We start from the raw sequence: 26588 nt of genomic DNA on the forward strand, positions 1-26588 counted from the left end.
TCAGCGCACGCTGGGTCTCACCTAAAAAATCCACCGCGCAGGCTCGAAGGGTTAATGACCTTTCCCAAATCTTCGTTCGCAAAGATTAGTCATACTTATACATACTAGATATAACTTGTGTGGATAAAAGTCTCCAGGGGAAAATGCTCCATATATCCCACAGCAGTAATTTCATCCCCATTCTTTTAAGCAATAATCACCCTTCATACTCCTTCGTATGGGTCACGTACTTGGTTCAGTATGCAGGACTAGGGTGAGGACTCCCTTCCCCACTTCTTGTGGCTATTGTGAGTAGGTCCTGCCTCTGCAGGCACGAGGTCTCAGCTGTCCATCCATGAAGAGGCTATGTTCTTGGCTGAGGACCCAAGTCACAGCCAAGCCCAATTTATATATACAGACAATGTTGCTCAGCAACTAGTTGATACTCGTGATCTTGGCATTCAAATTACATTTACTATCACATCTGTTAACCTGCCTAAAGTTTGGGATCAGATTACAGAGTGTGTTCCCATGCTTATTTTTCTTCAGTCAAATTGGCTACTGAAAGAAAAGGGAATTTTATCTGAGTCATTGCAGAATAAACCCTCAGGTCATGAGCGGCCACCTTACATACTAGATACTTCTAATATCTAGGATAATCCAGAAATCCTACTGCAGTTAAATTAATAATGAGGATGTGACCTCAGAAAAAACCCAAAAACATCTAGACTCTCATGATATTTGGAAGCACAATTCTCTGAGATAAAGGCACCACTAAATAGTGAAAGTGCTAAAACCTGTGAAACATTATTAAAGTTAGTATATTGTCTCTTGTTCCACTTGTAACCCTCTTGGATAGGATTGTGTGAAGCAGCTGACTTGGTTTAATTGAGACACTGCAGAAGGCAGTGTTCTTCTGGTGTTACTTTAATTACAACAGAAGGAAAAATAGCAATAGTAGAAAGTACTTGAGTAGTAATTTCAGCAGATACATTGGCAATAATAAGAAATCTCATTCTTGCTTATCATTGTCAACAAGGGGGATATTGTTCCTTCAGCCCTTTCCAGTGAATCACCAGGTTATCACAAATCAGTCCCTGAGTGCTATTTCAATAGCATGAATTAGAGAGATGAGCAATTTTCTGATGTAGTCTCTATCTGTTCATTTTAAAATCTGTTCATTTAAAATGGCTTTTTCCAGTTGATAATATAGGAAATTAACTTCCTATATCCTCCTGTTGCCTCCACAGACACATTATTTCTAGGGAGCAGTATCTCCTGGACACACACAGTACAGCAATTTCCACCACTACATGTCACCATGAAGATTATAATGCTAGTCATAATGATTCCTCTGCAATAGCGAATGAGAAACAAGAAACTTGAGATGGATCTAGAGGCCAGAAATGTTTATTACTTGCCCACTTTAAAAGGATGTCAATTTGGAATGGGTAGTAATTTGAGCTGAGTGATAGACATAGGATAGGACAGGATGACCTGTCATCCTCAGACCCCTGATGAGAGAGAGTTCAGACTAGGGCTGAACATTAAGCAATGAGGACATGTTCCAGTTTAGTACATGTTTTAAAAGCAACTAAACATAAAGGCTCAAAATATTTTAGGTGTCTCTGCATTCTTTTAAGAGCTGAAATTAAAATTTCAAAGGAATGAAGCAATCTTGTTTTTCAAGCTCTAAAAAAAGAGATATATTCTTGCATAAAGAAAGCAAAAGCCTTGCTCCTTAAAAATATCCTTACAAAACATATAGGGTGGAAACTACTTCACCCATAGACTTACACCTCTGTATGGCAATCCCCTATGCCAGAGCTGTCTCAAATATATTTGAAGAAACAGTGTTATCAGTTAAAAAGCCTTTTTTATTTTTTTACAACTACAGTGTCTAGTAGGATGTCTAAGAACTGGGATCCACTACATTGAAATGTTTTATCAGAAGTTTCTTTCTTTCTTTTTGAGATAAAGCAGTTTCAAGGAAAAAAATAAAGAGAATGTCAATAATTCAACATTCTTATATTCCCATCTCTTTTCTGATGTTGAAGCTCAAACCATATTTTACAGTAAAGCTAGTGTCTCTTGAGTAGGACAAGGACAGTGAGCAAGCTATTGATGTATTTCATAGAACAGCTGATATTGCTGAAAAAGGCAATCAATTCAAATGAATTCCCTTTCTTCCTGCATCCTGGTACCCAAACATTCAATTGACTCTGCTGTAGCTATTGTGAAGTGTCAATCTAAAATGTTAAAATGAGATTATTGGGAATGTTCTTTTAAATCTCTTGAGTAACAGTAGGCAAAAGTAATCCAGGCTATACTTTCATAGCACAGTGTTAAAATTTGATTACTTATAACTCAGATTTCTTTAACCTGTATAACTAATGTCATCTCTGCACAAAAAGCAGTGATTTATTTGTTCAGCAGTGCCTCTGGGATGGAAGCAAGTATTGCATACCAGGGCTGAAATATGCAGTCTATATCAAAAGAGTTCATTGGCAGATACTCATGAGATGGAGTTGCAGTCATGTCTCTTGAAATTAAAGAGAGAAAAGATTCCTGTTGGTCGTTGTGACTGAATTTATTAAATGGCTTTTCAGTTTGTTTAAAGACAGTTCCTAAATTATAGATAGCTGGTTTCAAATAAATCTGACATATTTGTGTCCCTGTCCTGATGAAATTTAAGCATTATTTTGACTCTAGTTGTCTGTTTAAACCTTTATTTGGACAGGAATACTTATCAAAGATGCAAATGCACCATAAAAAAACTTAGAGGCTAATAGCAGAACTACAGCTATAAATCCAGAGTAAGAGAAACACAGTTATTGCCTAGTTTGTTGTGGGAGGCGTATCTGGAGGCACAAGGATGTGCCGGGGCAGATGGGCCCGAGAGAACATGCGCGGTCACATATAACTCTACTGGCTGAAGAAGTCACATGGTATTAAGAGATATAAGGAGCGGGAATTTCGAAATAAACTCTCTTTGATTACAACACCACGAGGAGCTGAATTATTCCTTGTTATATAAGGGCCTTGCCGCTACAGTTTGTCTCTTCTCAGACCAGTTTTAGGGGCTGATTATTTAATGCACTAATTCAACCTTATTGTGCATATGAAAACTCATATGCTCAGCATTTTACTATATTGAAATAACAAGGGATAAAATCTCTTTGAAATGGCTGGGGAGACATTCGCTAGACATTCTAAAATGAGTTTTTATGAAACTCCTACATGTGAGCAAGAAGTTGGTTAACAGGTCTTTTAAGTACTCTAGTGAGCTAGCTTTAAAATTAGTGCTTGCTTTGCAATCACCTTTACATAGCACAGCTTGCATTTTCATGCAACACTTTCCTGTGTCAAGTTGCATAAGCCACTGAATTTTAAACCTTTTCTCCAAAAAATGTTTTGTGTGACTTTTGTATTAGACAATAACAATAGGAAGAGAATAGTATTTCTCTGCAGCACAAGAAATTCAAACACAAAGGCCTTTATTTTACGGTGTACATAATTTGAATTAATTAATTGATTAAAAGAATTTGCATCAATGAGGAGTGGAGTCTGTCACCTATAGGCAGAAGCTTGGAGGTTAAATTCAAGTAAGAATTTAGAGATTTTGCTGTTTCTACTTTGCTAGTTACTTAGACATTTTCTGCTCTGTCAGAAATAGAAGGGATGCTGAGCTTTTCTGTACAATTGGAGCAACTGTCCTTGAAAATCCAAAAAACCCACCCACCACTCTGCATCCAAATTAGACAATTCTGAAGCATATGGGGAAAAGAAAGAGTAACTTAACTTTTCTCTCTGTTTTTAATTTTTTTAAGCAATTTCTTCAGGAATGTCAGTGAGAATTACAGAGAATAAAAACTTCTGTGTGTGTGCATAATTTTTTTTTCTCTATTTGCTTGTCTGTTGGTTTGCTTTTGGGTTTTGTTTTTGTTTGTCTCCAGAACACAATGTTTCTGGAAATAACTTGTATAAAGAGTATCCATCTGACTTCTGAACCTGTTTTGATACCAATACCCAGGAAACTTGTCATGATCTCCATCCTGTTTGGTCATTCCTTTTGTTTCTACGTAACAGCATGTAGTCCCATAGCTGAAATGGAGTTTGTTCTGTTGTGTGTTGATACACAAGTTTCCACAGTATCACACAGAAATAGGACACTGACTGGGGTGCCTTTATGGGAGAGCTGGGTCAGAATGCATTTGGCAGATAAACATCTGCCTAGAGGGGAAGAACCAAGAGCCTCAGTATTTTTTAAAAGTAGATATCAGCTTGATTTTTCAAGTGGTTGTAAGCTCAGGAGAAGATGTGTGTAACTATGAGGCAGCCGTTCTGGACCTTGTTTGAGGTCTCTCTCTTTCTGCATTCCCTATGTATTGAAGTACCTAACATGAGGTCTAGATTCTGCTTAAATCCTAGTTTGGATACAGCCTCAACTGCCTGTCTTGGCACAGTGTACCTGGGACCTGGTTACTGTGCACACACCAACAACCAGAATAATGAGGGACAGGCCAGAACGCAACACGTAAATGACCTATCTGAGGTGACCACTGCATATGCAGAGGGGAGATTCACTCTCCAGAATACTACTCCTCTGGCTGTAAAGCACATGTATACAGTTAAATTGATTTCTTGAGTTTGTTGATATGTTTGCACTTTTCTGATACAAATAAAAATACTCTAGCTGAATAAAGGAAGAATTTCTAATAGTAATATCTCTTTAAAATGTATCACCATTGGCAAAGTGAAACACACAATTCTGTTCAATATATATAAGGCAATTCTCACCAATTTAATACTGTTTACATGGGAATTATACCCTTCTGCCTCCAGGCAGACCTGTAAAATCAAATGGTACAATTAGAGCTACAGGACACATTCACTGGTTGGTTGCAATCAAGATAAGGCTTGGACACTATGGTGGATTTTAATTTGTAAAGTGTATGGATTCCTTCCCTAAGGGTCTGAGAAATGAAACCATGAGAAACATTTTGTTAGTAGGCTTAAATTCACTATATATCTCCACTGAGAAGTTTTTAGAGGTCTGCAAATTGAAAATGTTTGAAACTAAACTGCACTAGGTCATTATATAAAAGGAGAGACAGAAGGATGATAACAATATGTATTTCCAAGCTTTATTTGGAAATCTGGGCCCTTTATTGGAAACATAAAAGTGTACAAGTTAGACCAATGATCACTGTGTTCTCATAGTATCGGGAGAACTAGTGGTTCAGTCTGTGCTTGTTAAATGTAAAATGTTCAGAGAGGGCCAAAGGCTTGCTTGGCAGGTGAGTGATGTAGATGAATGGAAAGGAATGCTGGCCTCCAGTTGACTGCTGGTGTCAGCCTATCCGCAAACAGCCCGGATATTGCTGAGATTTAGTTGTATTGTAGTCATCTAACCCTGGAGAAGTGCTTTTGTCATTTTAAATCTAAATAAACCCCTTCATCCATTAGGGGAAGATGCTGGATTTTGAGGTGTGGGTTCATTTTTTGAAAGCTTGGGCACTTCACTGAATCTCCAGGTGGACAGCCTTCATGCTGCAGATTAGTACCAAAAGCAAAATTCTTTAACTGGGAGCTGCACTGCCCTGGAAATGCTTTTTCTGCATAACTAAGGCAGCTTCTTCTGGGCAGAGCATGACTCAGACTTCAGCAGTCCCTCTCCTGGCCAAGTGTGTGAACAACAATTCCTTGAGCTCCAGGAGACATTTCCTTATTTTTAACTGATACTTAATTGCTTTTTTTGCTGCAGAAAGGCACAACTTCAAGTTATGCTTTTAACTTCAAGTTTTACGAATGTCCTACTACATTTATCTCCGTAATTTCTTCTTTAAAATATGGGTACTGTCTTTTATAAAATCAGAAAATAACATATTGCACAAACTTGTCTGTATTTCTGGTACTTAATTCTGAATAAGGACCTGGAAGTGAGTTGATAGTGGTTGTAAGCTACTCTCTTAACTGTATCCCATATTAATAGCAGCCCAAAGTAATTGAAAACTGTTTGTTCTTTGTATTTATTCTTACTCATTTACCTTCTTTAATTAATCAAGGTTAAAAACAAGGCTGTAGAACAGAATTCACTGGGGAATACATCCCCATGTAAGACAGGAAGAGAGGGGGAATTCCTGACCATTGAGAATGGCTTTGACAGACAATGACACTGTAGGAAATATCAAAATACTCAATCCAGCTTGCATGTAATGAAACAACAGTATCCAATCCAGCCAGTAAAGAAGCTTTTGCAATGGAGTAAATACTTCTGTCCCTCTTTCACCTTTGTAAAACTGACTTCTTTCTACTAAAAACCATTTTTGTTCTACATTTTCTTGTTTCAATTACACATAATTCTATGTCCAGGTATCTCTGAACCTCTGGTTTCTACTTTTAGCCGTAGATATCAAAGTTCTTAATTGAATTTTGTGAGGTAATTTACTTTCCTTATTATGGTCTTCCATTAACCTTCCTCATTTCTCTGAGATTTATTATCTATTCTTTGCTTGCCAGTGGCTGGAATACATTTGCCATTTGCTCTTGAGAGTTCTGGGTATGGTAAGGGGGATATGGATTCTAATCACATTCATTCTTAAATGACTTCGCTAACATTTTTCATTCATTTTTTATTTACTTGATCCCTTTTGGGATGGAAATGAACAATGCATATCTGCTTAATCAAAATCAGGCGTAATCAATCACAGTTTTTTAGTGTGTGTGTATATATTTATATTTAAAAATATAAACCATGGCTCATTCTTTCAGATCAAGAAAAAATAAATTTGAGGGAGTAGGATTTCAAAGAAATAGTGGTGATGCTGTAGGGCCAGTAATTTTTGCTACACAATAAAATGACAATAAGATGCTATATTTTTAAAAATATTATTTTAGACATGCTTTGGCAGTTTTGTAAAAATACTCTCCCGTTCAGCAGAAAATCTACACACTTGATCTTCACCCATGCATGCATTTTCACGAAACTTGAGAAACCTCACTTATTTCTGACTTGTGAAAGCACTTATTTTACTCTGCTGAGGCATTCAGAATATATGTTTTTAGAAAATAAACAACTGTGATGTCACTGCATCCACACTGAGCCTTAAGGAGAATATCCTAAACTTATTAAACAAGGAAAAGAGCTGAAGTTTGTTCTCTATGTCTTTTGGAATAAGGTAGAGTTTGTTTCAGCCAGCTAAATCTCAAAAAAAAAAGAGGTAATTTTGTGTTTAAAAGCTCTAGAGCAGACATGGTAAACATTTAGCATAATAAAATTGCTTACCCAACATATTTTAATCTTATCTCTTTTCCTTAACCATAATGAGCTGACGTAGTGAGGTTGCCTGGAAAAAAAAGGCAGGTTTCATATGTATGTTTGAAATGGAATCAATACACATTATTTATTCTAATAAAATACAATTTTTTGTGAAGACAGCTCTTTCCAAAAACCTGACAGTGGTGGTATTTAAATATCTGTGCAATAGATGTTACTGTTGTTGCCAGACTAACATTCATCAAAAGTGTTTGTAGGTTCTTATGTTAAGGTATGCTTCTCAGTTTTGTACCATATTTATTATAACTATAAAGAAGCTACTTACAAACATGGAACATGAAGACCCTGCCACAGGTGCAGCATCCACCAGACACACCACCTAAGGGGGAATCCAGCATGCCTGGAACCCCTGCACATGTTCCTTCGACAACCTCCCTGCATCCATGCCCCTGTTCATAGTGCAGTAGCAGTGGTCACTATCTCCTGAGTAGACTTCGAGGATCTTGAGGAATCTTCCGTGAGAGCTCTTCCTTTCTCCTTCCCATCACTTTGTACATACAGACTTATTTCTATTCCTCTCACCTTTAATGTTTCATGCCTTCTGAATAGAACACAGTAATTCACAAGGTCTTAACTATTCAAGGCCATAAATGCTTCATTTTAAACTATTATCCTTGAAGTTTTGAACTACCCCGAATTCAGCATTCATTTTCCTGGGTTACTTGCCTTAAGTTAATTAGTCTTCTGTGCTCAGTGTCCACATCTTTGATTTGTTTTAGAGGCTTCCTTACTTGCTCAGAAAAAGATTTCTTCTTTCTGCATGTGAGTGAAGTATAAAAATGGTCTTCGGTATTCTGCAAGAATATTAATTCAGGAAGATGAAAATCATATTGTCATTCTCTATGAGAAACCTATTATTATATCACCATTAAGTACTGATTAAATATACATTGTCCTTGTATAAATATATTATGCTAATAGTCCTTCCATGATCTTATAATACTTCAGGATTATTCCAAACTCAATACATGTAAAAAATTCCAATTTTTCAGTTAATAATATATTAATTTTCCTCTACATAGTCCATCAGATCACAGGTACAGGAAGGACATTTTGGAGCATAGGCAGAACTTTGGATTTTAAATATGTTTCATAAAAACTGTATGAAAATCATAAAGGTTTTAGGGGGACTCATCCTGATACATCTAGTATAGAGCAACCTGCAAACATACCTGAATTAAAAACACTAGAGCCATGGAGTTACTGATCATCAAGTGTTCACCCTGCCATCTCAAAAGTGCCAATGTTATCAGGCGATTTTTGTCACTCATATTGCCAAATTCTACACTGTTAACAGAATCTGAGCTACTTCAAAGCTTCTTCACATTTCTCTGCCAAATTACTGCAGTATAGGGATGCTCTCACTCAAGCACAAGTATTTGAGTGGAATAATGTGCTAGTCCCTGCCATTATTCTGTGAAATATATCCAAAGGACTCACCTTCAAATGAGTCTCTGAAGTGAAAAGCCTTGGAAAGAATTATGGGCCCTGTGGAAGTCAAGAGCGTTGGTTGGGGGTTTTACACTACAACTTGGGTTGCCAGTTGACTGGAATGCAGAGACACATAAAAACTTGAGGAAAGATACAACAACATTCAATTGGTTGCATACAATTAAGATTAATGTTTTACAAAGTGCATTTATGACAGAACTGAACTAAAAAAACCACATAAAGTAATGAAAATTGCAAACAAGCAGAGTTTGTTTAAATATGGTGTTGGAATAGTATTCAGGATCAACCTCATACATACTCTTTCATTTTCAGCCACATAAAATGTTGTGTCATTTGAGGAGAGTTACACAGCTTTACAAGTACTGTTCACACTTTTTGAGACATGTTCTCAACACTGCTGGTGTATTAGTGAAGTACAAAATTCTTCATTGCCAAAATATTTTTTCAGTTTAAGTGATGGAACACCAAAGACTCATTTTACATTTAAAATAATGTACACAAAATTAAAAGAAATAACTTTGAAATAGCAATTTTTCCAAAGTTTTTATGGCGTAACAGAGGAGAAGCTTGAAGCCTGTAATTTCTTTCTTAAAATGTAACAGGGTGGTAGAAAATGCAGGAAGCTGAGAAAAAAATCACTCTAAAGAAGAAAGACACTTAGGTAAGAGACATGTATTTAAATAAATTTTTTTTATGGTCTCTTTGTATAGCTTGATCCATTTGATCTTTTCTTTTTCTTTCTTTTTTTTTTTTTTAATGCAGGATAAGAATGATTTTGAGGAAATGTTGTGTTTATACCTGAATTAAAGATAGACCTGCCACTGTGCAGAAAGAAATTATTTAATATCTATCATTTCCTAAATGTACTCATGAGAGACTGGATTGAGTGACATAAAAACAGGGAAGAAATATATTTACTGCAATCCAGACTACTCCAGTGAAAATATGTAAAAGCTACAAGTCTGCCAAAGACTATTTCTTTAGTTTCTTGAAAGTAACTTGTTGGTGGGTTTTGGTAGACTGATGTCCTAGTTAGCTACTTATTTTAATAATAACCTAGGCTTTAGGTTCACAGCAGTAGAAAGGTCGTTATGCAGAGGCCTCTGTAGTCTTTTAAAATTTAAAAAATTAAATAAGACTCCATTCAGCTACAATTTTTTTCCTTGAAGACAAACTGTGGTTGGGAATTGTAACAGCCATCTACAATTTTTTGTGGAAGTAATCCTGCTGGTTAAATACATAATTCAAAAAACCACACAGTCAAAAATATCATGATATGAAGTTCCTGGTGAACTGTTACCTGTGGTAAATGGGAAACAAAAGAGAGGAGTGGGAATTCTGTGAGATGTGTGGAGTTGAAAGTTGGAGATATGTGACTTGGGAAATTAGATTAAAAATAGACTTTCTTCCTTCGTGTCTCTCCAGTGTCTCAGATCACTGTCCCCCTTCCTCTGGTGTTTATGTCAACAAATTCAGGCTTTTAGGGAGAGCCAGCACTGGGGAGAATCTTGCCCCAGCTCCCAAGTGTGTTTGTGACTTCTGGCCATGCTCATGCCTGCTTTTTGATACACTGGCAATTTTAGGTTAGCTAAAAGCTTCCTTCATCAGATGCACTCCCCCGGGAAGAATCTGTCCTCATGCACCCACAGCATTTCTCAGGGCTTCCAGGAAAAAAGGGACTTGCAGTGCACCAGATCAAGCCTCTGAAGTCAGATGGAACAGTGAGAAAACTGTGTGGAGGAAAGAGGGAAATTTAATCAGGGAAGAGAGGTCTATCGCTGTGTTCCCAAAATTTGGCATGCAGTTTTGTCCACCCATGCCAGGGACTGGCCAGGCCAAGATGAGGACCTGTCCAGGTTCTTAGACAGTAGAGACCATCAGAAAAGCTCAGAGCATAAAGCCAGGTACCACAATTAGAACATAACAAGTTCTCTCTTCTCAAATAATCTTGGTGGTGTTTAATAAACTCTTACCCTGGGCACCCCTTTCTGTGTGGCAGATTGGAACAGCACCTTGCAGAGTTTTTGGGTAACACAGCACTTTGTAGGCAATAGCATAATATTTTGCTAGCAAATGCTCTCTTGTGTCCAGCAGTTGCTACCCAGATGCTCACAAATGTAATACCGTGTTGACACAAACTATCTGCCATGTGCAGAATGTATAAAACTATTTATACATTCTCACTACACTAGTGAGATGTGAGGGCAGTTCTGTTTTTCCTTAAAAATCCCTTTGCGCTTACAGGCAGTTCTGACTCAGCTTTGTGAAAATGAATATTAAAATGCAGCCCAGTTTTCTCCCCTTTTGGAGGATGGATGGCTACTGCAGACTCACATATGAAAGAGAAAGCATGTTTTGGATTCCCTCCCTCACTCTTTCACTAGTGATTCATTACTTGAAAGGAGAGGAAAGCAAATCAGGACTGTTAATACCAGCTGTCATCCATTTATCTGGTTATTTATTTATTCTAGCCTAGGGCATTCTCAAAGCAATAGAATGGGGCTGGACTGAGAGTGACCAAAGTCTGAAGCTTTTTCTATGGCCCAGGGCTGTATTTGGCATTTGCACATATGGAAGTGAGTAGAGATGAGATGGAGAACTTTCATTCACATAAAGATCTCTTGCACTAAAGCATGGAAGAGTGAAGGAAGGGTTCATACTGCCAGCTTAGGTTTGTGCCAGGAGCAATCATTGGGTACTTCAACCTCCTCCAGCAGAGCTGGCTGAGAATGTGTCTAACCAGCTGCTCAGGAGCTGGGGTGGTTCTCATCCTCCCAGCTTGGGAGTTCCCTGATCTCTCTATCTCTTGGAGCAGTAAGGGGCAATTTAGGAAACAGCAATACATGGAGCAGGCACTAAAATCCAGCAGCTTATGCCATTGTTTATGCCACTGACTTTACCATGATTTGTCATCCTGAATAATATGTCATTTGCAGTGTGCCAAAAAGCTACTTCTCCTTTTAAATGCATAAAAATACTATAATGGCAGTTAATTAACCCAGATATATTTATAATAACTCCCAGCTTTTGCAAAATATGTGTGAACTGCTATAGACTACTGTTACGCTTCTAAGCAATTATATGGTTTATGTATTTTTCTAAAAACCATAGGACATAGAACAACAGTCTTCCTCCTAAATTTTGCTACCTAGACTTTATAGAAGTAACTATATTTGTAGCTATAGTTGACTCAAGTATGGAGCGATGTGATTTTTTTCTTGTTCTTGTTGAAGCTAGGCAAGACATTTCATATTAGAACTGTCTTCTGATTATTTGTTGTTAGTGATAGAAGCATACCTTTGTGTGTTGTTTTAGCTAACATTAGTCACAGACAGGAGGAAACTCTTTGAAGTCCTGGGAGGCAGAATCATTTTTAAAATACAGACTTTTTGCCACCCAAGATAAGGTAATCTTGGATCAGCAACGAAAGCTTTCCCGACTAGGAGAAGTTATTGAACAGACTGCTAACTGAATTCTGGTCATTCTTTTAAGTAGCACTGAAATGAGGCCAAAGGCTGGAATTTTTTTATCAGGAATTTAGAAAAGCATCCATTTTTTTAAAGTAAAAATTTAAATGCCCTCCTATAAAAATAGGAATAAAAACCCCACGATTTTTTTCTGCTCAAAACTTGTCACTGCAAATTTCAGCACTTTTCAGGCAGTCTGAAGGTCTACATTGTGCTTTTTGTTCTAAAGTGACTTGTGCTTGTTCACGAAAAACAGTATATTTTGAACCAGTTTATCTGAAAAGTTCATCCCTCATTAATTCCTTTGTTTGTCATACTATACTCCATTTAACTTTCTGCTTGTTTTTACTGATCTTTCATGTTGCTGAATCCCCAAAAGCAGATTTAACTAATTAATTAAATATTTTAAACATAGAAATACCACTGTTCAATTGCATCATCTGCCTATAAGCTGCATTATGGTGGGAGAAAAAGATATGCAGAAGCACATCCTCTCGGAATTCGACTGGGACCCTGAGGTTTAGGCAAATCCATTGGTCATTGATAAAGTTGTGCGCATTGAACGTTATTAAGGATGGCTGGTATTAGCTAGTGACAAGGGGAGATGAGGCTTTTGCAGAAGGAAAGACAACCATTGACAAATGATTCCTCATATTTCCAGACTGCAAGTGGTACTTGGCAATTTTGTGGGCAACACAAAATGGCAGAAGTCTAGTGTCTCACCTTTCTTTGTATTCCTAGAAAAAGGGTTGACCATAAATGGCCCAATATTTGTAAAACTTTCTCTAAATATCAATCTCATTGTAGTAATAGAAGGGGATTTTGTTTTGAACTTCAAAATATATTCAAACAAAATAAATCTCAATGTAGTTCCATGTTGTAATGCTGCTTTTTAGAAATTAAGTATATTACTATCCCTGTAAGAAACAAGCTCTACTTCCCCCAAACTGGACACTTGAAACATGAAACATCACGAATCTGTGTTGCTTTACATGAAAAATGTCTTCAGAGTCCAAGGAATATTTAAGTGAATAGCTGAAAGATAAAATACATTGTTTTTGCACAAGTAACGCAACTGTGATTATATTTATGAAACATTTTAATATATATTTGCATTTTCTGCATTCTGTCTTATCTACCCAAGCAAAGGTTTCATTTTGCTGTAAAGTCACTTTTAGCCTATTGTGATATGTGGTCTCCTCAGAGATATAAAACAGAAAACAGGAATTTACAGTTGAAGGAAACTGTTGCTTTTACGAAAGCAGATCTCCCCTTCCTCTCACTCAGAACAAGAGCTATTAGCCAGTTCTGTTCATCTGAGCTCTCCTGTCACAGCCAGTGCACGTGTTGGATTGTCCTCTGCCGCTTGCCTTACATTTGTCCCATGAAGGAAGACCTACTCTAAAAGGATGATGTAATTCTCACTACTACTAACAGCAAAGAGTCTCTGCTCACTTTTTCTTTAGATCTCAGTGCATTTGGAGAAAACTAAAAATCCTCACGTGGTATTTAAGGTTCAAATCTGGGAGAAGTATAATCCTGGGAAAGAAAAAAACATTCATCAATATTTAAGGTGGGAAAGCTCATTTCAATTTCCTGTTCTGCTGAACTTCCCAGTGCACATTGGAAAGTAACTTCAAGCTGATTACACGCAGTTGAAATAAAGCTGGCACTGGCCCCTTACTTTTGTTCTTCAGTCAGGAAGTCTGTATGATAGCTAGAGCTTTTGAACAAACACAGCAGCTCTTCCCAATCCATGAGTGTCAAAGTCAGATGGAAAACTCCGAAGATTAAAAGTTGCTCAGGCACTTACAACAGAGAGTACGGCATAAAGCTGTAAGATTTTTCTTGCATTCTTGTTTATTATACTAGCATCTACTGTTGAATGGCACATTTCAAAATAATTTCACCTGAGGAATTTGGGGTGCAGTCTTGCATAAAGTCAGTGACTGGAAGAGTTTTTGAGACCCAAGTCTTTTTTTCTTACAGAAATCTGATTTCCATCATCATTCTTTGGGACATAATTTGGAGCTGCTCCTGAAAAGAGGCAGCTTTTCCCTTCTTTTTGCTCAGATTAATGTTCATGTACCTGCATGATGAATCAGTCTAGGGAGTGACTTGGTCAAAACTAATTCCCCCCTTCAATGTTTTGTTTTGTCATTATTTACAGAAAGAAAATAAAATAATATACATGTTTGAAATTGCACAGAAATTATATCTTGGATACATATCTCAAACACTTGCATTTATGCACAGATGTTAAACTAATTAATATAAATAGAAATTTTAAAAGGATAAATAAAACAGTCTATTAAAAATAATATCATATTGAGACATGTTTTATGTGTTATTAGATATAAGAAATATAAAAAGCATAATTTTTACTAAAAAAATCCACTGCTATATCACATACAAAAATTTCTGATCTATCAATTCGATTTTGATGCTGAAATTAGCTCAGTTGTTTAGAGCATGATGCTAATAACACCAAAGTCAAACAGGGGTTTGATCCCTGTGTGGGCCATTCACTAAAGAGTTGGACTCAATGATCCTTGTGGGTCCATTACAATTCAGAGTATCCAGTGATTCTGTAATTTTCACACATATACCTAACTTCATTGAACTCCAGTGACTATTGTTTATATCCTTACAGCTCAGAGTGCTGCTGGCCTAGATATAAGGGTGGGGATTATTCTCAGGCAGTACAAAGTAAATGATGATTACCTCAATCTGCCAAAATTTTTGTCTGTAATTGTTATACTGCAGAATGTACCCCAGATCAGCATTGTGTGTTAAGTTCTGTTTTGCATTGCTTGATTATGTCCATGACAGAAAATGATTACTGTCACCTCCCTAGTGGCTACAAATTGAAGGTATTGGTTTTGAGTAATTTATTTTGCCTGAAGAATGGTATAACTTTTTCCTATAAAGGATTCCTTTAAGCACTATTTCAAAGGAAGCATTCAATCTAGTGTTCTGCAGTCTGGATAATGACTAGTCTGGGCTTAACCTCTCTTGTGTTTCTATTACCTCTAAACTGTAAGAAGTGCTTATGAAATGTCACATACCTACCCTGCTATTCAATTCGTGCTCACATCTGAAGTCTTTCAAATCTCACAAAAGAATTGGTAACATCATTTATCAGCCTGTGCACAGTTTTGAGATCCTTGGCAAGGAGGAATAATAGGATTGTAAAATCCTTTGTTTGTTTTTAAGATTTTTTAAATATCAAAATAAGAATTGAATTCTATTTCTATATTTCAGCAAATATACTGCCTCCAGTGGACTATTTCAAGTCCTATTCAAACCAAGGGCATGATTCTCTACCTTCCAGGGCACTTGCATCAGGACTCAGAAGCGTCTCACAAACCCTAGTGATGTGTTGGATGCTGCATATCACTTAGAGCTAATTGAAATTCAGTAGTGAATGACAGCATTCAATATCACACCACGAATATTAATGCAGAAGGGAAGGTTCCCTGCTGACTGTGCACCTGAGAGGACCAAAGCACACTGTTTCTAACTGACGAGAGCTAACACATCTAGTATTTGTGAGCCGTGCTTGCATGTAACCCCAAAAAACAATAAAACCTCACCACTACCACACTTTTCTCCCCAAATGCTTTCCAGTTCTTCAGCAGCACAAGTTATAAGCATGTAGGACTAGCATAACTAACCTTCTCTCTGTTAGTAATTACATTGCCTCTGATTTCTCACACTGCCACAGTAGTCTCTGTGTGTCTCTGTACTCAGCTTTCCTGTGATTTGGGATGCCCCATAGGGCTGTCCAACTTGTCTAAAATGAGAATGAGAAGTTATTTTCAAGTTTCAAATCTGAAGCATGACTTCAGTGCAAGAAGCTATGGCAAATCTCAAAGAACATCACAGGTAATAATTGTGATTAGAGCCTAAAACCCAGTACATTTTTCTTGGGGAAGGCTGTGAACATAAGCTCATTATAAATACGTACCTACCCCATGTGGCCTTTGAAGAATGACAATATGCTATCACAGCAACATGGAACCACTGTAACTACTTTCCTTAATGACAGTGTTTTTCTACTTTTTGATGCAACTCACATATGAAAATTAGATTATAGTTTCAGTATTATAATTACTGGAAGTGTGTTTTTGGAAAGGAATGCAATAAATACCCATGGAAAAAATATTCTTCTTTGATTAAATGGTGTATTTCCAATAAGAGTAAATCATGAGGATTCTTCACTTTTAGTGGTTTCTTTTTTCCTGCATTTTAATATTTGTGAAGCCACCCTTACTTAGGACAAGTAATTTAAACTAGTTGTCTTTACTGTGAGGGTTGATTCTGCATTTAATATCAGTTATTAATTCCTAATACATGGAACTTACAGAAAGATCCAAAGAAGACTTTAGATTGACCATTGATGCTCATCTGACAATGAACTGAGCACATTTCACATCTGGACAGGGAAAGAGGAGGGCCTTGTACTTTAGACACAACCAGGGTTAGTTAGCTGCTGAATTAGTGTTCTTCAGATTTCAGTTTCTGCACTTGTGTCTTTATCCGTGTCACTTCCCACAGTTTGGGCTGTCGTTTTACTGGTTATTTTAAAACAAAGCCATTCAGTTCATTCCCTTTCTCTTCCCAGTCTTACTGCTAGTTATGAAATACCTCAAAGTTGGAAGTAACAAATTGTCTTGACAGCCCAAGAGCTTTTCTTCCTTCTTTTGTTTCTCATGCTCTGTTGTAGAGTCATTAAGCCACTAAAGGAGAAGGAAAACAAGGACACCTCCAGTTGCAAGCTTCAATAATTGGGAAGCAGAAAACAAATGTAAAACAGCAGAGAGAGGAGTAGGAAAAAGAATCCTCCAATTTTTAGTAGTTGATTCTATAGGTAACTGAAGAAATTTTTATTTCTTCTTTTCCTATCTCCCCCCCAGTGTCTGTGCATCCAATTTCACATGTTCATTTTGGAACTGTTGTTGATTCAGAAGCAAATCTCATCAAAACAACTTCAGTCAAAATGCAATAAGTAGGTAGGCCAGTGACATAAAGAGAGGATAACTGAGATTGGCGCTTTGGGCAGTTAAGAGAGTGAAAGAAGAGGAGATAGATGGGGAATGGTTTAAAAAGAAATAAAAAGCTGAAACATTACTGCCAGCATTATTTAATTATTTCCGAGTTAACAATGCAAAATGAGGATACACTAAATATAAACCCTTATCTTTAATTATCAAGCCTGTCCTGTTCTACTTGCTCTGGAAAACCTGAAATCAATGGGAATGAACCCTAGCAGCAGTCCAGTTACTAGCAGACTGCATATACGAAAGGAGGGCGACGTACTTTAAAAGAGAATACAACAGAAAGTAATGCAATCTGAGGAGGGGAAAAAAAGCGAGGTTTGTTTCCTTGTCTGTCTGCATCCTGAGCTCACTTTAAATGACAGACTTTTCTTCTCTCTGCATTTCAATTAGACTGTGCCAATGGGCAAGTGGGGAAGGGAATGTTAATGAGGCAGCCGGGGAGCGGGGTGGGAGCCGAGGCTGGCGGCTCCCCGCTCCCGCCGCACACCGGGGAGCGCCGGGCGGCTGCCGGGGTTGTGCCCTGTCACACACGCACTTGACAAGGGGCTATTAAAAGGCTGAGGAGAGAGGGCCACGGAAAATATCTTGTATCGTTTTGGGGAGAGCTTTCCGCCCCGTTCCTCGTTCGCGCACCGGCGACGTTGTCGCGCCCGCCCGCTCCGCGCGGGCTGAGAGGCCGCGGGAGCCCCCGGGGCCGGAGCCGCGGCTCGTCAGGGTGACTTGCATCTTCTCTGCCCCCCGCGCCGGCCGCGGGGGCGGTGGGCTCTGCCGCGGGCGCGATGTGCTCCGCCGGGGGCGCGGCCCGCGCCGCCCCCGCCGCGCCCCGCGGGGCAGCCCCGCGCCCGCCGCCCCCCCGCCCGCCTCCGCGCACAGCCGCGCGCAGGCACGCGGGCGCGCGCCCGCCGCTCGGAAGCCGCTCGGTCCCGGCCGCGCTCGCCGCCGCCGCCCCGCGCTCCCCGCCTCCCGCGCCGCCTGCCCCGCTCGCCGGTGGCGCCTTCCTGCCCTCCCTCCCTCTGCCCCCTCCCTCCCCGTCCCGGCCGCCCGCAGCTCCCAGGTAGGGTCCCCGGGGGTTCCCGCCCGTCGCCGGCAGCGCCTGCCCGCGGCGGGGCTCCGCTGCTGTCCGCAACTTGTCGGTCTGCGGGGGCTGCCCCCCGCCGCCGCCCCGCGCCCCCCTCCACTGCCGCCCGCGGCGCCGGCGGCCGCCGATGCTTTGCCGAGCAGCTGTCAAACGTTCTGGGCGCTCGGCGGCGGCGAGGGCGGCTCGCCCGCGGTCCCCGCACCGAGCCCCGGCGAATGGCATGACTCTGCCTCCCGCCCGCCCCCCCGGCTGCGGTGTGCCGTAGTGAGGCGAGGGGTGGTTAAACCCCCGTCCTCCCATACATACGTTTTTTTATTTTTTGTTCCTCTTCGTCTTGGGGCTTTCACATCACGGAACAGGAAAGCATCTGATGCGCCGGCTCACATGCCACTTCTGATCATACGTTGCCTCTTTGCACAGAGCAGGATCGTTGGGAAAGATGGAGATACAATAAGTTGCTAGTAGTGAAAAGTGCTGCGGAATTTCAGTGGTTTCTCCAGTGAAGTGACATATTTTTCCTCCAGTTAAGTTGAAAGCACTGCTTGGCGGAGACTGTCGTTGAGAGTGGGTTTGTGTTTTTCTTGCACCGTTAGGTTTTGCAAAGAGCGGCGATGAAGAGGAAACTGACACTCTCCGAGATGCAGTTGGTTCTTCTCGTTTTATTGGTGTGGCTACCAACAAGGTGAGAGGATATTTAGTTTTGTTGTTCAGTGCAAACATGTATGTTCCAATCTGTTAAGAATAAGCTTGTGTGAGAGCTTATAAAAGTATAGTATGTCGTAACGTAATGAAAAAATCTTTCTTAGCTGTTTGAATGCAGTATTACACAGTTTTCTGAGCAAATGCAGTAGAATGTAGTTTAGGGACCATAAAAGCCTAGTCTTTTGTCCTTAAACAGTTTGTGAATTCATGCTTTATTTCACCATTAAAACAGCAATTTCTTTAAATGCCTTATTGGATCTTAAAGATTTATTGGAGTTACTGTATAACTGTTATTCTGTTCCATACAGAACAGTCAAGATGGAGAAAGATTATCATGAAGTCACACGGCAAATCACGATCTCTAAAATAATGCTTAAATATTTTGTAATATGGGCATGTCTTTTTTTTTCTTGATTTTTTTTTTTAGTCAAACATAACAGAATTCAAAATGATATTAAAGCTTTAGACCTCTAGGTGGAGATAGCATACAACTTCACAATCACATAAAATAAAACAATAACATAATTTATTAATCAACTTTTCTCGTGTTAAAGTTCTCCATTTCTAAAGTGAGAGCATAAGAGGAAGTAATTTTAATCACATAGTACTTTTGAGTTTCTTGCAGTCCCAAAACTTGTAATTAATTCTAGTTTGTAACTTCAGTTACTTGCTTTGGTTCTTTGGCTGCAGTAGGTCTTGTCCTAATATGGTAAGGGTTGTATGCCAAATAATGCAAGTTTTATATGATTTTAAAAGTCTGCAATTATTTTTGTTTGTTTCCCAGTGAACAAAATATTTCTTGAAACTACATTTTCTATCTCACTTTATACCTAACTATGGTGCAGTATTAGTTGAGTCACAGTGGGCCAGATCCTGCAAACCCTACTCAAGTGAGTAATCTTATTGACGTCAAAGAGACTACATGCGTAATTAAGGAGTTTATGCCTGAGTAAAGTTTGCAGGATTTGACCCTAATTTGATATAATTTTAAGATCTAATTTCTTAGTGGAGTCTTGGGTTCAAAAAACTGTTGTATCTTAAAGAGAGGCTTAAAAATGGCAGAGACTTATGGTACAGAAATACATTTCACAAACAAAAAAATGATCCATCCAATAATTAAAATTAAGAAAAAACTGACACATCAGTAAAATCACACATGACGTTTTGATGTGTTCTTTCGAAGTTATCTGATTTGGGTTGATTATGTGTTTTATGTGGTGGAAAGCACCGACTGCAATGATTTACATTTAAATACTTCCTCTATGCTGTTGAACTGGAGACCAAGATAAAGCCCTGTCTTTAGTCATTTTATAGCTTGCTTTAGAGAAAGCATCACCCAAACCTACTTTTGGTTTGGAGGAGGAAGAAAATATGCTTGCTTTTATGGCATTCAGAATGCCTTGATCAGTAGTTCATTCAGAGATGATAAATACTCAAACATTTCAGGTTAAAAATTTAGATGGCTGGAAAAGGTATAAATGGTAATGCATGTAGCATATGATGCTTTACTCTCTTGATACCAATATACTGGTATTAAGTAGGTAAGACTAATGAGCTCATGCATTTCACATGCATGGTGCTTAAAATTGTTGGCACAGTAACAGTTGCATATGTGAGGCTTTCTGCATGTGAGGGTTTCCCTGACACCAAACCCCTTTGGTCTGGGTGCCCAGGTCCCAGAGGACTGTTAAGCACCATAGCTGCCTGGGCAGCAGGTTCATGTTCCAGTCCCTAGTGTGTTCCACAGAGATTTGACCCATAAAGGCTGTAATGTCTCTTTCTTTATTGGGGAAGTTTGAAACAATTGGTGATCTATAGATTCTTCTTTATTCTTTATTTATTATTTCTTTCTCTATCCAACTTTTATAAGGTTTGTCTGCATCTAGTGGAATATGAGATAATGCTTTTTATGACAAAATAACATTTTAAAAATATGAAGGCTATTCACAGCTATCCTGCAGCTTGCTAGTCAGCATTGTTGTTTCCACCCACCAACTGCTGGCGTCAGAGGACTCCCTGAGCATGATCACTGGAGTTTTCCCTCATGTTAGTTCTTCTGGTCATGTACATTACATGACCATTGGGTGGAAGCATATCCACAGAATTTATCCACAGATAGAGTATACCTAAGTGAGGACAGATAAGACAGAGCTGGAAGGAGATGGTCCTTAAGTGATGTGCCACTGAGGCCTGGGAAGCTCTTTCAGGCTTTTTCACCTACACAGCCAAATGTGTTATTGGAGCTTTGAAACAGCATTCACAGTGAGGCAACGATGACTAGAAGTAGAGACTACTGGAAAATGACTTCCTTGAAATTTTAAATAGTATGTCATTGACTCTTATATTTCTGAACTTCTTGTATATATACATGTAAATTGTATGCTCATATACTGTTAACTACACCCTTCCTGTTAGAGTGCAGCAAGTTAAAGGCCAGCCTGAAAAACCGCATGTTGAGTGTATCTTAAAACATACCTAGCATTTTCTAAAATGTAAAATGTCCATTTAGATCAGTGCTGGCTGACTCCCTGGAAGATGAAGCTAAGAATAACATCACCATCTTTACAAGAATTCTAGACAGACTTCTGGATGGTTATGATAATCGCCTCAGACCTGGATTAGGAGGTAATAAAACCAATTAAAGATTGATTTTTTAAAAATCAATTTTAATGTTCAGATTTTATGCAATGATATTCCTCCTTCGGGGTTTTTTTTTTCCTAACAACTGGTATGTATCTTGATAAATTATTTATAACTACATTCACCCAGATGAATCATTTGAAGTTTGAGGAAGATAACATCTATGAATGGAAAGGAGGCACTTTCACACATTTATCTTAAGTAAAAAGAAAAAAAAATCTGATGATTTAACAAAGTAAACCAGAATGAGAACAAAAATAACATCTAAAGCTGTTATTCCAGCCAGGGAATTTTGGTTGAACAAGGAATGCAGGCTTGATTTCCTGCAATGCGATGAATATATGTTTTTAGAAATCTGCACAAATGTTTTGTGTGGTGTGTGTGAATTCTACACTGTAGATTCATTTATTGGCCCAGTAAATTCATTGGAAATGTATTTTAACTTCCTTGGAACTAGGGTTTCATTGGTAATATAAATTTTGTTTCTGGACACCTTGCACTTATTTAGGCATTTGGAAAAAGAAATAAAGAAATAAGAGAATACTGGAAGACAGAGGTCACTGTACTCTAGTGCCATGATTGTCCACTATTTTTCAAAATGTCAGTTCGTATTTTCATTTTAAAGCTCTATGCCAGCTTATGTCAGTATGTAGGCAAGAAATTTAAAGGTGTTGAAAACATTACTGTGCAAAAAGATCTCTGGTATGGGGAAGGGCTGAATATCTTAGTTTTGATAATATTTTATCTACTATTACTGTATATCTGCTGTTTATGCTAACATTAACATGTATGTATCAAACACTGTTACTATTACTGTTATTATCTGTAAGAGTTTCGATAATTATCATTTTCAAGTGGAAACTGTTTCAGCTTGCTAAAACTAATTCTAGTGCAAAATCCCTGGGAGTCATTCCTATTCCTCTTGATTTCAGTAAGATCGGGCCCAAAGCTAGAGACGTGCTCTACCTTCCATGGAAATTACAGTAACAACTCAGTTTGATCAAATTAGGAATTAGTTAAAGCTCACAGTTTTTATCCAACACTATTCCATCCTAACCTGTGTCTCTGCTGCTCTTCTGGTCCTGGAGAATCATAGCTTGCATCTGACACAGCAGAAAGTGGGAGCTGGCGCTGGCCGGAAACAGCTTTCTCATTATACATTATTTTTAACCTAGGATATCTTTTCATGTCCATTTCTGGCCTCTGTATAATGGAGGCTTGTGAAATATTTTACATTTAAAGACTTTTTAATTTAGATCATACATAAAATGGGACTTATAGCACGGTTGATGTGAGAATTTATATAGTGATATTTTACATGGAATTTTGATTTCTTTGCAAAATACCCAAATTTAAGAATTTAGGCATTGTATACACATACCATGACTTGCAGAAACATTTCATATCACCAAGCTCGTGTTCAGTTGGCAGGTTCTTTATTAGAAAAATAATGAAAGTTTATTTTCTTGTTTACAACAAGCAATGTGCCATTTAATCAGAGCAGTCTGCAGTTCCTTTGCATATCAAATATTCTTTTTAATATTAAAATTTAAATTGTTAAGAACATGATATTAAAAAAAAATCAAATGGATTTTTCTTTTAGATTTTTCATTGAATCTACTTCAAAATACTTTCCTTTTTTCCTGCATGAAGCCTCCTAGGTAATTAAAACATACTTTGGGAGCACAAAAATTAAAGAATTTATATCTGTTTGATATTAGTATGCACAACAATCAACCCATGCAGAACATGTGTGAAATGGAACTGTGTCATGCATATTAAACCGTGATGATTCATGACACATTAATCTTAATCTTCAAGAATACTTCAGTTGTGGATGGATGGATTCCTACAGTTTAAAAGAACACTTGTAAATGCCAGTTGTGATAATCCGTGATATGAAGTATACCAGACAATGCTTTTGTACATAATGCATAGTAATTATGGACTTCTATATTTCAGAAATTTTGTGGCACTTTATCCCTTTTTCTCTATTGACCTATACTCTGAAAAGAGGTGTGGAAATAATTAATTTTTTTCAACACTATGTGCCTTGGCAGTTTCTAAAAGTGTTTTTGCATAGATTACTGCATTCTGACCATGATACACATCATTAATTTAATATACTTAGTCTAAGTTCTGTTCTTGCATTTTTACGAATCTGAAATAGCTCAGCTGAAACTAGTAGAATGTTTACTTTGGCATAGCCGTTTGCATAATCATGCTACTCTACTATGACTGAGATCACAATCTGGCCTAACATGTGCTACAACAGAAATAGTCCAGGGTCTGAGATGGATTCTTTTAAAGTCTTCTGAAAGCAAGAGCTGTCCATCAGCCCATTTTCACTTGCTGTGAAAGACATTTTCAGAGATGTCTTAGAGCAAAAATTCAGCTCATTCTTTTAGTAATGAAAAGTTTTAGCTTAACACTGTCAATTTAGCTAACCATTGACCCACAAAATGGAAACATATGGGCTCCTTGAAAGACTGTATATAAATTCAGCTGAGTATGTATGTTTGGGAATTAGTTCTTGAATTGAAGGATAGATTTGTAATTAATTTTACTGGGAGACTTGGTGTAAGTACTTACAGTATGTAACTTGATGCTTTACTGATACATCACTACACTTCAAAACTGAGTACTATTTTCCATAGACGACTCAGCTTTAAGTTTTACTGGTGATATAAACAGGTCGTTTATATCTGTTGTATAAACAGGTTTTGGCTGTTGGCTATTGGCTGTCCTAGCAGCCAATTGAATGATGTATGAACACTACAGCGATGAAATAACCTGCAAAATGGGTGCAGGCAGGGAGAAGAAGACATTGCACAATCCTCTGAAGCCAGAGACATCTCATATGACTTAGATAATACCCCAACCTACTGTGTTTGTATGGATCTGCCTGAGTGTATACAAGGGGAGATTTTTTCTCTGTACTCATTTTATGCTAAGCACAGGATTGCAGGTAGAACACTTTTGACTACACTTTTAGTTCTGACATGAACTGTTTTACCCAAACATTCCATGCCATTTCTGCTTAGGCATCAAAATAAATTACAAGTTTCACTTCAAAACAAATTCCCTATGTCATTAGCACTAATTTGTATGAAGTTCAGCCTTGCAAATGACAAGTGAGAAAGAGTTTGATTGTTTATGATTTTCTACAAAATCATGAAAATATTTTTTGTCTTTATTTGCTGTAATATTTGCAAGACATCTAGGGTAACACTTTTTCATAAATCCTTTGATTTTTATTGGGATGTAGAGAAGAAAATCCACATAACAAAAAAATAAGCAAAGGATCAAAAAAGAATCTAGATCTTGAAATAATGAGAACAGAATTTTGAAGCTAAGATATAGCTGCATTCAAATCTGGAAGTGATGAATTATCTGTCTGCTGTGTCTGCTCTCCTCTGCCCCATGAAGAGACATGATTATGTTGGATATTTCAGTATTCTGACCATTCCTCCATAGGCTAAGCCTCCATTACTTTCTCACATTTGAAATTGGTAATTTCCAACAGCTATAGAACTTCTGTCTATTCTACTCTTCCAAATTTATAAAACATAATTGAATAAAAGGCTCAGAAAATGAAAAAAATACAAGGACAGAGGACTGGACTTCGTAGCTTCGTAGCTTGAAATTTTAACAGCTGTATTCACATCCAGAAGAACTATAGAAATTTAAACAATTTGAGGATCCTTCCACAAACTGTGATCAGTCTCACGAGCTTCAGGAGTGGCATTCTCATTGTAAACAAAGAGGTGAATGCTGCTTGTTAAAAAAAAGAGGAAGATGAGACAGTAGGTGAGTGAAAACTAAGGGCCACTGGGGTTCCATTTTGAGTGATCCATCTCTGCTTTCAGATGTTCTGATTGCTTTAAACAAGAATCTCTGTTGCATTTCACTTACAAACAGACCAAACCCTTTTTTTTTCCCAAAATTTTGTAAATAAATTGGGCAGAAAAACTGAATAAAACTGAGAGGAATTGTAGCTGACTGTTGTCAAAGAGATGGTGAGGCCTGAGCACTTGTGGGTATGATCTTTCATCTTTGGAGCACTGGATATATCGTTGCATGGAATCAGTGTAGTAGTGTAGAATATCAGACTCAGTGATTGAAAGTTTTATGGAGTGCTCACCAACATGAGCAAAAGGGAAAACCCATTTTTTCACAGAATACCCCAGATCAGGAGAGCTATATACACATATATATCTCTGTGTTTATCAAATAGTTGTATGTTGTCAGTTGCCAGGACACAGGGCCATGATCATATGCTGATAATCTGGAATATGTTAAATCTGGGGCAGTATATTTACACATTTCTGTGATTCAGAGTTTTTAATCAGCTTCAAAAAAGTTTGTAGTTGCACCAGTCCCCTAGCTGGGCATTCCAAACTTAGTGGTTTTTGTCAGCCCCCAACATGCTTAATACAAATTCAGCGTATCGTAAAAGAAGATTCTTTGACTGTTTCTGTTGCAGAACACTACTGGAAAGCTTTTACTAGTGTTTTTAAAGAAAAAAATTGCAGTTTCCGCACTCAGTTCTGGTTGCTTCCTTAGCCTTTCTTGGCTCCAGTTTCATCTTTTGGAAATGGTAATGTCTCTCTGCCAGAGCAATTCAGAACAGCAGTTGCATTTTCTAAAATCCCACTGTCTGGGATATGTCCCACTAGTTATGCTGGGACACAAAGAAGTAAGCTATTGTATGCTCTTTTTTTACCTGGAAGAGCCACATAGAATCTTCCCAAAATAGTGCTTTCAGAGGAGTCAAGAGAGAAACTCAAGTTAATGTATGTTAGTGTTGTGGATAATGTGTATTGGCAAAAAGCGTTCCTTATAAAAAATGGAAAAGAAATAGAGAG

The 26588-nt window shown here is 38.1% G+C and overlaps 1 protein-coding gene and 1 long non-coding RNA gene across 3 annotated transcripts in view; one reads left to right on the forward strand and one right to left on the reverse strand.

Moving 5' to 3' along the window:
• LOC108492767 overlaps positions 1 to 18796 on the reverse strand; it is a 44605-nt gene extending 25809 nt beyond the window's left edge. The window contains exon 1 of the long non-coding RNA XR_001873225.1: positions 18685 to 18796. This is a non-coding gene — a long non-coding RNA (uncharacterized LOC108492767). The remainder of the gene's footprint in view (positions 1 to 18684) is intronic.
• GABRA2 (gamma-aminobutyric acid type A receptor alpha2 subunit) overlaps positions 18309 to 26588 on the forward strand; it is a 63133-nt gene continuing 54853 nt past the window's right edge. Inside the window, exons 1-3 of one of the 2 annotated variants that reach the window (XM_017805408.1) lie at positions 18309 to 18354; positions 18972 to 19060; positions 21590 to 21705. In XM_017805408.1, coding sequence (XP_017660897.1) covers positions 18990 to 19060; positions 21590 to 21705 — 187 coding nt within the window. In that variant the 5' untranslated portion in view covers positions 18309 to 18354; positions 18972 to 18989. Of the gene's footprint in view, positions 18355 to 18506; positions 19061 to 21589; positions 21706 to 26588 lie in introns of those variants that run through there. The other variant, XM_017805414.1, reaches the window with a different exon arrangement.

The sequence above is a fragment of the Lepidothrix coronata genome, unplaced genomic scaffold, assembly GCF_001604755.1.
Source record: "Lepidothrix coronata isolate B3197 unplaced genomic scaffold, Lepidothrix_coronata-1.0 Scaffold0, whole genome shotgun sequence".
In the NCBI taxonomy this organism is placed as follows: Eukaryota; Metazoa; Chordata; class Aves; order Passeriformes; family Pipridae; genus Lepidothrix; species Lepidothrix coronata.